Raw genomic sequence first — 12,255 nt, 5'->3', positions numbered from 1 at the left:
ATCTAAGCGGACTGTAATTTTCTGCGTTTTTCGGGTTTCGGTTTCGGGAGTAAAATCAAACGCGACCGATTGACTCGAATGATTGTACAGAACTTGTTTATTCAGGTTAATTGGGAGACTTACAAAATAATGTGTAGAGTGTGGTTCGGCACAGAAGGTGCTCTAGGAATGTTCACTCTGTTGGGATGCTCAGGTAATCGAACACTTGTTTTTATTGGTAGCCTCCAAATTCGACATGCTGAGTGCTATAAAGGTGAAAAATTAATTCTACCATCAAGATGGCGTCAAAATCCAAGATGGCCGCTAGATTTTATCACTCAAAATAATATTCTTATTCTTCACTCGACTCTAATAAAACACCAACTATTGAAAAATTGTTTCTTTGTTGTACGAAAAATGATGTTTTCATTAATTGCACTTGCCATATACGTCGAAATCGTAGAACATGATTTAGAAAATCGTTCATTTCATAGGGTAAATACCATTGCTCACCTAGTTTCTGTAGCCTATCTTACGCAATTTTTCCTCAGCTTTCTGATGGTGATCTCAGAATTAAAAACTAACGGTGCGCTAATGGTGAAAAAACGATTTTTCTAATAAAGTTCAAGATGGCGGCCAAATTCAAAATGGCCGCAAACATTTTTTAACTTCAAATGAAAGCTATATCTTTTCTCAATACGATGCCACTAAGTTTGCTATGTGTTCCAAGCGAAACATGAAACATATCACGTGAAGAAATACCCAACATTTATCAAAAAATGGGCTTTTTCGCAAACTGTTTAGCTAGCTGGCGTACGAGGGGTCCACCAATTTGAGATAACCGAAAGGACTACCCTTAAGTTTTATCGAAATCTAGCGATCAGTGACATAAAATTGGAATTCTAACGATGGGTGCCGATGGCGGCCTGGTTTCAGCGAGAATTGCTCACATAGTATCCGGTAAATTTAAGTTGTCTGTAGTCCAACTTCATCACCTTCTCTATCATCGCTCAATACTAAATTCTATCCTGAAAAAAAATGAGTTTTCATCATTATACAAAAGTTTTCTTTTGTTTCAACAGTTTTTGTTTTCTTCAAATTTCTTAGACCTTTGGAATGCACTTTAGGAAGAAGATTTTATAATTTTGCTACCTCTGCAGTTTTTTTTCTATGTTTTCATTCACGGTAGCACCTTCAGGTTTTTCTACAATATTTTTTTATTTCCTTATTGTAAGTTGTAAAAATCTTTTTGTATTGGGCCCATTGTCCACAAACTTTGCGCGGTTGATAAAGCTGTCGTCGTAATCATCGTCATCATCGAAACCTCAAAGCAGTTTTTTTTTGTTCAAAACTAAAAATTATTGGATGAAAATGTGTTTCGGTTGGAGAATAGAATACAGTGAACACATTTTCCTGTAATTTTTCTTGATTTTGAACGGAAAACTGCTTTTGAAAATTCCTAAATCAATGACGGATCCTGCCCCTTGAAGTTTTCTAAACCAAGCTGCATCTCTCTTTGAGAATTCTTTCTTGATTTGACAACCAGTATCATACGCCCGAATGATTTTCCCAGTTATTTTTGGTGCAATCTTTACATTGTTTCATATTTTTCCCAGTTGATAGGTATTCCTAAGATTTCTGTAAGTCACTTTGATCGTTTCACTGGCCCTGTGATCTATATATCTACAGTATTGGACAAAACATTTGCAACTTTTTCGATTTTCCATACAAAATGATTAACTTTGGTAAGCTAGATCTCAGTTATTTATGGAGCGATTCGAATGAAACTTTCACAGAACATCAGATATAACTTGAATTTTAACATATATTTTAGAATAATTTTTCTATTCACGAGTTTATAAGTAATAACGATTTGACTAAAGTGTAATTTTCGACGAAAAATTCAAAACTTTTTATCTCAAAATCTGATAGCCCTACACAAAAATTGTCTTCAGCAAACTTATTCATCTTGTCAAAATCTACAACTTTGCTGAAGATACCATGAAGCTATTCCTTCAATATGTTTAGTTATGTCAATTATAATAAATCGTCAAAAAATTCACTTTAGTCAAACCGTTACTGCTTTTCAACTTGTGATTGGAAAAATCACTCAAAAAGATATGCTAAAATTGAAGTTATGCCTGATATTCTGTGAAAATTTCATTTAAATCGGTCCATAATTAACTGAGATATAGTTTATCAAAGTTAGTCATTTTGTATGGAAAATCGAAAAAGTTGCAAATGTTATGTCCAATACTGTATCTATATGTTTGTGGCCGGATAAAGATTCTTCATCAGAAATACGCCGGTTTTTTTATATATTTATAGAGACCGTAGAACTATACATAGATAATTGCAATACTTCTTATCTAGCCGGTCTAATGGAATAGTTTCAAAGGAATTTCTGAAATCCTAGAATTTACATCTTCTTTCACTGTAAGGAGAAAATTGAAAACTGACTTTAGAGACCATTTTAAGTGAAAAGAGACATTAGAGACATCAGACCTTAGAGACTTTTTTGTATTAAAATAGTGACCAAGGCCGGTTTCTTCAAATTTGCCTAAGCATTAATGATTAAACCAAGTTCAACCATATGGTTAAACAAGGTTTAAAGCTTAAGCAGTGGTGAAGAAACCGCTTATTAGAAGATACAGTTAGCAAACACCGACTAAATCGGTGAAACATTTGACCGTGATATCTCACTTCCACTACAGAGAACGCCCATATGTGGTCTACATGTATATTGATTACAGTAACATCTGCACAGATCACTTCACTATAAAGAATCAGCAGAGGCATTTGGAAACGTATTAAAATTGAAAAGCTCACCTCTCGAAGATACGGGGGGTTCCTTACCATGCGCGCCGCTTGTTGAAGCTTCCACTGTTGTTGGTTTTGCGCGGAGGCGACTGTCGGAACCCTGCCGGGATAATCGTGGTCGCCAGCTGATTGATTTCGTCAAAGTTTACACCACGGTGATCGTCCTTGAAGGAACCCCTTCCCCGAGGATCTCGCGAGCTTCCGCCACCCTGTCTCATAGAGGCCATCTCACGGGCCTTCGGGTTCATGGGATTCGGTCCGGCGTAGCGATTGGCGTTTCGCTCGCTCTGCTCCAGAATTTCCGAAACGTAGTGCAAGCCCGCGTTCAGATGCTGATTACGCATTTCCGGGACATCTCGTTCCAGGTTGTGCATCAAATTTGTCATATTACCGGATACCTGCCGTTTCTTCATGTAACGCATAATCTCGTTGAGAATTTTTACTTGATTGGCGTTCAGATCGTTCATAGAGTGCAGTTCCACATCACGATCGCGATCCGTTTGGACGCTAACTTCAATTGTACGTGCGCGAGTGGCCGTTTGTGTGTTGACCGAAACGTACGTCTTGCTGCGACGTTGCACGCAATCTAAACAGTTGAAATCCTCCGTTTGAATAGATCTTTCAATGACTCGTTTGGAAGCGGCACCACCCCGGACAGGAACGATCGTAATGGCTTGAATCGTTCCAACATCGGCACCGGATTGTGTCGAGGTTTTCTCCTTCTTTTGGTAGGCTATTCTCTGGGAAATGTTGCCCTCGTCCAAGCCGAGGCGCTCAATCATTTGCTTCATCTTATGATTGACATTACGGAAAGGTTCGCATAGGCCCACATCCTTGGACTTACTGGTCGAAGAATACAGCACGTTCTGGTCGTTCCAAATCAAAGGTGAGCGATTGTCCAACTTCTTCAAATCGGTATGATACGTGGGAGCGACGTATAAAAACTTCGCTGTTTGGAGTTTCGTTTCCTGCTTGTCCAAAATGGAAATCGCCTCTTTGATACGTTGGACAACTGAAATTAAACGAACGATTAGTAGAATGAATATAAAATGTGAGCAAGTGTGATTGATTTCTAAACAAATTGCTCACCTCTGGAATTGACACGAGTTGATTTCTTTCCTTCAGTGGGATTACGTGTCGCCAGAAAATCCGACAAATTTATCTTACTGTCCAAAAATAGCTAAGGAAAACGAAACATACAAGTTAGAACGTTTTTTCTCTATATTGTAATCTAGTTTCCGGGCAGGTAGCGAAAAATGATTGAAATTAGACTGCGAAAAGATATTAGTGTTCAGTCGAGGATCGATTTCCAAATGGTGAGCTCGTTTCATGTTTATGATAACACATTTTTATCGTTGAAACTTTACATTTATGTTTTTTTTGTATTTATTTATGAGGCTTTAAACTTGATAGGCCAGTTTATTCGCCTCAAAATTTACGTTTATGTAATTTTCAAAAAAACTATGGGTGGTTCGTCACTACAAGTATCGATATGAAGGCTTATTTCTTTTTTAAAAATAACATTACAAATGTCGACGTACTGTTTTATTTTTCTACAAATTTATTTTTTAATACGAGACTAAAATGCAAAGTGTTAAGTAAGAGATGTATAATACATCATGTATTTTTTCTCTCTATCCATGGATCGCAACACCGACCAGAGGTGACCCGCAGATCTTTTTCCTCCGGCACTAATAAACACCCTTTCCGTGGTGATCGTTGAGGTGCAGAGGTATTCTCGGTCTCTAGAAGCAACTCAATCATTGCTTTTTAGCATTCCATTCCCTTTCCAACTGACTGTAAGGACTTGACCGGCGCCGATATTGATCAATAACATGAGAGCTGATAAAAAGTGCTCTTAGAGAGTAGACGGAAACTCCCATCCCTTATTGATTTGGATTGAAAAGCAATTCTTACCAGTTTCAATCAAACCAATTGACATGTACAGCCAGTTCATGCTATGCTATGCTTAAATAACTTCTTCTTCTTCTTTCTGGCGTTACGTCCCAACTGGGACAAAGCCTGCTTCTCAGATTAGTGTTCTTATGAGCACTTCCACAGTTATTAACTAAGAGCTTTCTTTGCCGATTGGCCATTTGTGCATGTGTATATCGTGTGGCAGGTACGATGATACTCTATGCCCTGGGAATCGAGAAAATTTCCTTTACGAAAAGATTCTCGACCATAATAAATGTCTACTGGATTTTTGCACATTTATTAAATCTTGATTACTTTTTCAAATCGACATAAATAAGCGGTTTAAAGAAAAATATTAAGAAGAATTAAAAACTTATTTCTATTTTAAAACAAAACTACATTTTGACATATTGTTTTAGTGTATCTTCAAAATTTTACATGTTAGCAGCACGTGTTGATTTTCTATCATTTTTCTACAGAAATTTAATGACAAAATTATACACCATTTTGTTTGATTTCTTCTTACGACATTAGCCACCATCGCGAATTGTACTGAAAGCAGAACACGTTTTTGTCTCAAGCACCAAAATACCACAATTTACTCAATTCACCCCTCTACCGACAGCTTCATTTTTTACCGCAAGAAAAATGTTCAAACCTCGATATTTTTGCAACATTTTTTCACAAGTTCTCAAAACCCTCTTCTAGTATGAGAATCTATGTCGATATTTGTCATTGGTGATCTAATGTTGAGGATACTCCGAAGTTCCTTGGGGGACCGACATTCTTCATATAAAATTGGTGGCTATTTTGTTCTACGTCAATTTATCTAACAAATAAAATGATGGCTATACAAAGCTAGGTGATAAGGAGCTACTCTTAAAAAAATCATACAAATAGAGTTACTGTGCACGTGCTGTAGCCTTAGGTGCCTCATTTGCTGGAGTCTCATTTGATTGTACGCTTGCAGGGCGCGCTGTACATTGGAGACCTTTTTTGGTGCGCCTCATTTTTCTTGAGATGTGTCTCACTGCGGTCTCATGCGCTCTGTCACATGTACTTGTTAAAATTCAAGGCAATAATGAAAGTGATTAAAAAAGTTTTCAACGGGGATTGAAACTGTAACTTTTGGATCGCGAGTCTTCGACATATCACGTAGGCCATCTAGACACCTGCCTAATGATGCGAAAATAGTTGTAGAGGCTCTTAGTTACTAAGGCAGCGTCCATTTATTACGTAACGCTAAAATTGAAAATTTTTGACCCCCTCCCCCCCCCCCTCCGTAACGCATTTTGTATGAAAAATTTCAAATTTTTGTATGAGCCGTAACGCTTGAGCCTACTCCCCCCTCCCCCTAAAGCGTTACGTAATTTGTGGATGCCGCCTAAGCAGTCGTTTCACAACTTGGATACCGATGGCGAGCCTTAGCGCCGAGCAGCGCATGAGACGAGTCTCCCCGAGAGCACATCAGCTAGTGGCGCTTTTAGAATTTTCATAAGCCTCCAGCTAGCGCAGCACACTAGGATTCCGATGAGCTGTGGAGACTCGTCAGTACATTTATGTGCCCCTGAAAAAAATGCTACATACAAATCGGTAAAGTTTTCTAGAAGATATTTGAAAATTACAATATTTTTTGAAGTTTTAAAAATTTTTATTTGGTCACCGTTGTATCACAAACATAAATACCCTTTACTCAAAGACGGCTGCACCAAATTGCTTCATTTTTTCACAACATACTCTCATTAAGGTATTGATCCGAAGAATGAATATCCGAATACGATAAAAATTCTGCTGTCTGAAATATTTACGTGGGTTATAGCTACGCGTAGGTCTCCCAAAGATTCTAAAACTAGAAGAGTTTTTTGAGAACTTGTGAAAAATATCGAGAAACCTAAAAGTCATCGAGGTTTGAACATATTTATTGCGGTTAAAAATGAAGCTGCCGGTAGAGGGGTTAAGGATTGCTGAATCCACCGCCGTTTTAAAAAATATAATAGCACATCTAGTTTTTGGGATATTGGCTGTTGAAAATGCAGAATTTGACGATTTCAGTAAACTTGCATGCAAGTTTGATAGCTTGTATGGCAATTTATTTGCTTAATTTTCCTACAGAGTTCAAACTTCATGTATTAAACAATACTTACCAACAAAGTTCATAATACTTTCGATGCTCAAAAGTTGTTTTTGATGGTTTAAATTTTTTTCGTATTTTGTTATATAAGAGAAACAAGGAATTTTGCATGAAGACTGCAAGCATGCTAAAAAAGTCAATTTAATCTAAATTTTATCGTGTAATGTAAATCTAATTATATCTTAAATTGAAGTCTTATTCTGCATACTTGGTGGATTAGATCACTGAAAAGTTTGATAAACCATACTTTAAATTTCATGTAAATATCAATAAAAATAGCGTTGGCGGCATGTAGCTCAAAATTGTACTACAACATTTGCTGGAACATTTCCGAGAGCGGCATCAGATTCAGCAACTCCAAATCTTCTAGACACATAATTTGATTTCTTGAGATGTGCAAAAATTCTTATTTGTTACGCTGTGTAATTGTCCAGTTTATTAAAAAGTCTTTTTGAGAGTTCACTAGAAAGATTGTAAGTAGAGTGCTAATCAGGTTTTTAGTGGGGGTTGTAGAAAAGATCCTTGACCATGGGTTGATCCCACGAAACGCGAGGCGAGACAAGACACACCACTTATAGTTCTTACTAACGTCAAGTAAAAATTACCTTTCCATCGACCGATTTCGGGCGCGATGTAGCCCATCTACAAGACAATGTTTGCTTGTCGTACGTTGTTCGTACGCGTCCGAAGAGCTACTGGATCATTGTATCTATCAAATTGAACAGACACGACGTGATGGGAGGATTTTATTCATTTATCAGCGGTTCTACGTCGTTGCTGATGAACATGGACTCCCGCATATAAGTGCGAAGTTTTCTACACGCTTTTTATACCCTTCGCACTTCCACATACATTACATGATTAGAAGTTATCGCATGGGCTGCTACACTCGATTCATTGATGTTATTAGTCGATACTGCATTTTTGTGTTCTTTTAGTCTATCTTTCACTTTTCGGCGAGTTTGGCCTATGTAGACAGCTGGGCAATCCTTAGCTGCTTTAGGTATTCTTTGAAGAATAGAAATAGTTGACCAAAGTCGTGGAAAACAGTATCAAGGATTATTCTGAAGAAAAATGTGTAGCTTATTTCTTAAATTTATAATATTATTTCTGATTTTTTTCTCTACATAGTAATATTAGTACTCGCTCTAGAAGTCCTAGAAGAATTTCTGAAAAACTATTCAATTTTGAATGTTATTCCTATCCGTTTCTTATCTTCCGAAGAAGTTTTGATGAGATTCTTTCAGAAGGCAGGTTTCTGATTCCTTATATAACGGCAGATTACTGCAGAAAGTTCATTACCGTCAAACGGGGTGACTTGCAACGGCGGGATGACTTGCAACACATTGTAATTAACAACTAAATTTCACTATAAAACACAATTTTCAATAGAAAATTCGTTTTAAATCGGTGCTTCAATACGTGTGACTCACAATTCAAGGAGGGGCCACGATTAAAGCAGTTATTATAAATATGTTCATACAATAAACATAATTCTTTTAAATGTCTTGAAAACTGATACTTGATGGAGGTTCAAAATCGTGACCTGAAAACATGAGATAGATTTATTGTACAAAAGTAATACTCTACAAGTTGTTTCTATAACTAATAAGTGATAATATGACGAACTTTATTTTACGAAATTGTAGCAACAACTTTTTAATAAAAATATTTTTTATATACATGTACCTATGCGGGGTGACTTGCAACACTTTATTTCTATGCAATTTAGAGTTTTATAAAAGTTAAAAACTTTTGTGTTAGGTCTACCTTATAATCAAAAGAGTAATAATTCATCAATCAACTACAGACACTCGCTAAAAATATTGTTCTGGTAAGATATTGGACCTTGATGATTTAAGGCCTTTTTTTTCCATACAAAAATAGCTCAATTATTTTCTTACAAAAATGTATTCTAAATGCTCTTGTAATGGTTCGAATGCTTTAAATACATGAATAACAATACTTCACAAGTGTGACTAATAAAAATATCAACATATTGTTGGAAAAAAACTAAATTAGCATTGAGTGTTGCAAGTCACCCCGCACAAGGAGATTTAAAAAAAATCACCTTTTTGATGACTTTTGATATGACAAAATAATTCGATTCAATTTTCTATCATCTCATTCTGTAGGCGAGCCGGCCATTCAAAGTTCTACAAGGAATTTAGATTTTTAGATTACGTTTAGATCATGGTTTTGGTTGATTGAAGTTGAAAAGTGTTGCAAGTCACCCCGTTTGACGGTACTACTTTATGCACCAGTAGGTGAATTCCGGCGCGTATTTTCTTCGAAGAAAAGAAAATTTTCTTGCTGGTGGATCATGGAAGAAAATTTCTTCTCTTCGAAGAAAATGTGCGCCGGAATTCACCTGCAGTAGGCGAATTCCGGCGCACATTTTCTTCGGAGAGAAGAAATTTTCTTCCATAACAAATCAGTAAGAAAATTCGCGCCGGAATTCGCCTACAGGTCTGCCGAATATTGGTCCTGGTTTTTGCCCAAAATTTATTCAAATATTTCGGCCACAGTCTAACGTCGTTTCCTAAGTTTTACCAGAATCGTCTCCAAATTTTTTCCCAGAAATGTTCGTAATTTCCCGTTTGAATTGTCTACGAAATATTCACCTGTGTTCTTAAAGGAAGTTTTCCAGGGATCCCCATCTTTCTTGACATTTTGAATTATAAATCACACTATATTTGTTATTAGGGTGGAAAAACTTTGGAATCCTTGGAGTTCATATAGCCGTAGCGGCAAACACGCAGCTATTCAGTAAGATCATGCTGATGGTCGTGGATGCGAATCCCCCTGGTCGAGGATCTTTTCGTAAAGGGATTTTTTTCGACTTCCCAGGGCATAAAGTATCTTCGTACCTGCCACACGATAAACACATGCAAAAATGATCAATGGGCAAAGAAAGCTCTCGGTTAATACCTGTGGAAATGATCATAAGAACACAAAGCTGCGAACCAGGGTTTTTCCTAGTTGGAATGTTACGCCAGAAAGAAGAAGATGAAGAAGCTTGGAATCTAAAGCCAATATTGTACCAATACTCAAGGCACATATTTCGAAAAGGAAGCATCGAACTACAGTGGAATTTTTATTTTAGCTTTGTATACTATCAGAAAGCTTACCATAAGAAGCTCAAGCACGTTCATTCACTTTATGTTTAGTTTAGTGCCCCTACAAGCCAATCATTGTGGCGGCCATCTTAGGTTTGCAAAATGTTTCACCTTAATACAGTCAAACCTCCATGATTTGATATATGAAGGGGCCATAGACCATGGAACAAATTTTTAGTATGGTTCCATTAGTCGATATCTAGTCATAGAACATCGGCTTAACAAGCCTAATATTACACTTGCGATTCACGGCAGTTATGTTGTGTTCGTCGAAAAGTGATGATGCTCTGCAGACATCATGGGCATTGAAGGGTTGAAAAGAGACTTTTTAGTCACATGTTCCAAAGAAATGTTCAAATAAACAAAAAGTGACTCGCTAACAGCCCTGCAGTTTCCCTATCCAACTTCAACCTACCTGCGCTGTAATGTCGTCCTTCCTGTCCTGTTGTTCAGCCACCGGAGTTTCCTTGGCAGCTTCGGCGGTCTTCTGCATGGCCGCAGCAGCGGCAGCCATCATCGGGTTCATCTGCATCATCATGGCCATCATGGGGTTCATAGACATCATCTTCGTGGGGTCCATCATCATCTGCATCATGGCCGTCATCTGGCTCATCATGGCCGTGGAGTTGTTGCTATCTGTTCCGGATTGCATGAGCCTGTCCCTCAACTCGTCGGTTAGATCACGGCGAGGTCGGGAACGCGATCTCGATCTGGATCGCGTCGAACGACGACTACGGACACGGTCGCGGCTGCGGGATCTCGATCGCCGAGAACTCTTGGCTCTTCGGGGGCTTCTGGAGCGCCTGCCGTGACTTCTCGAACGATACCGGGAGCGGCTGCGTTCAGTGTGTCGTGGGAAAGGTCGACCAATGTCGTCCTCATCATCGGACATGGACCGTCTAGCATTTGCCCCGGGGCTTCGAGATCTCAAACGACTTCTTGCCCGCTCAAAGTCTTCGCGATCCTTACGAATTTGCTCTTCACGCTCCCGATCTCTATCTTGAAAGTACCTATTTGAAGGGGCTAGTTCTCTTTCTACGAATCCGCTCCGTCCCTCCTGGGTAGGACTTGATGGGCTCTGCACTCGGACAGATTCTTCGATGCGCTTCAATCTTGGATCTTTCGGTAAACCTTCTGCGGGGATCACAACCACAGAATTCTCCGCAACAGGAATGTTATCTTCCTCCACCGTGATCACTTCTCGTTCTTCCGGTATTATTGCGCAGTCTGGCGATTTGGACCTGGAATCCGTTTCGGTCGAGGTAGTAGACTCCACAACCGGATCCGGTTCCCCGGATTTGTCCACAACTATTCTAGTGGGAGCTTCTTCTTCTGCAGCCGGAGCAATATTCCAGGCTTCATTGAACTTCCGCACCTTTTCCAATTCATCCTCTTTCTTCTTCCGAGCCCGTTCTTCGGCTGCTTTCTTGGCCTCTTCGCTTCCTTCGGCCCATTCGTCCATTACCTCGAAACTGTCGAGGACTTCATTCCAAAAATCAGCCGGAACTCCATCGTCGGCACTTTCATCGATTATGCTCGTTTTCGCCGCCATTGTTGTTTGGGGGAAAATTTGGGCTGCGAACGCTAGTTTCTATTCCGGTCGATATATGATAGCTGTACGAATAAATGGGATAACTTTATATTTTCACCGATAGATGAACTACTAATAATAAAACTCAACACACTTTTTCCGCACAGAAAACAACTTTCGCGATGGAAAATCAGCTTTTATTTCGGTTAGAATTTCACCAGAACCGAAAATACGTTTTCAACGCGGCACCATCAACTCTTTTGACAGTTCGTCAACGGTTTTGATGTGTTGGTGTGATCAGTGTTGTTTTGTGCAGTGCCAAACACGCACACATCGCAAGTTCTACCCACCATGGCACAGTAAAAAAAAATACGATATTCTCTCGCAAACTTTTCAAAAGGACTTATGAATCCGGCAAAAATTAAAACAATCACTTTCTTGACTTATTTCTCGCGTAACTTTTCAAAAGGACCTATGTATCATATTGAACATTGCGAGAAAAACGCTGTGAAAGAATTGCAAACTTTATTTTAAAAGTGTTTTAAACTGTAGACTAAATTTAAAACTTTTTAAGCGTTGTTGGCAAGTACACAATTTGAGTTATCATAAGAAATAACATTCACGACATTTCAATTGGAATATATAGGTTAAAACACCAAAAACATCACATAGGACCTTTTAATCAACTATGATGTACATTGGACATTCAACATAGGACGTTCAAAGGCAAATAAATGTCACTTTGGTCATTTTGTCTT

At 38.4% G+C, this 12,255-nt stretch overlaps 1 protein-coding gene across 1 annotated transcript; it reads right to left on the bottom strand.

The window, feature by feature from the left end:
• Positions 1-2,705: 2,705 nt before the first annotated feature.
• LOC5566165 lies at positions 2,706-11,812 on the bottom strand. The gene is made up of 4 exons (XM_021849262.1): positions 11,652-11,812; positions 10,382-11,580; positions 3,889-3,979; positions 2,706-3,811 (listed from the first exon to the last, which is right to left on the bottom strand). The coding sequence occupies exons 2-4, from the start codon at positions 11,516-11,518 to the stop codon at positions 2,832-2,834; spliced, it is 2,208 nt and encodes a 735-aa protein (XP_021704954.1). The 5' UTR covers positions 11,519-11,580; positions 11,652-11,812; the 3' UTR covers positions 2,706-2,831.
• Between the last annotated feature and the right edge of the window lie 443 nt (positions 11,813-12,255).

Source organism: Aedes aegypti, chromosome 3, assembly GCF_002204515.2.
Source record: "Aedes aegypti strain LVP_AGWG chromosome 3, AaegL5.0 Primary Assembly, whole genome shotgun sequence".
In the NCBI taxonomy this organism is placed as follows: Eukaryota; Metazoa; Arthropoda; class Insecta; order Diptera; family Culicidae; genus Aedes; species Aedes aegypti.
The sequence above is the reverse complement of the archived record's forward strand: the minus strand, read 5'-3'. Positions and strand labels throughout refer to the sequence as shown.

Excerpts from the sequence above, each read along its gene's own strand:
- LOC5566165 (XM_021849262.1), bottom strand. The coding sequence starts at position 11,518 with ATGGCGGCGAAAACGAGCATAATCGATGAAAGTGCCGACGATGGAGTT. Across the intron at positions 3,980-10,381 it reads AGGACGACATTACAGCGCAG|CTATTTTTGGACAGTAAGAT; the intron begins GTAGGTTGAAGT and ends CGTTTTCCTTAG. Across the intron at positions 3,812-3,888 it reads AACTCGTGTCAATTCCAGAG|TTGTCCAACGTATCAAAGAG; the intron begins GTGAGCAATTTG and ends GTTTAATTTCAG.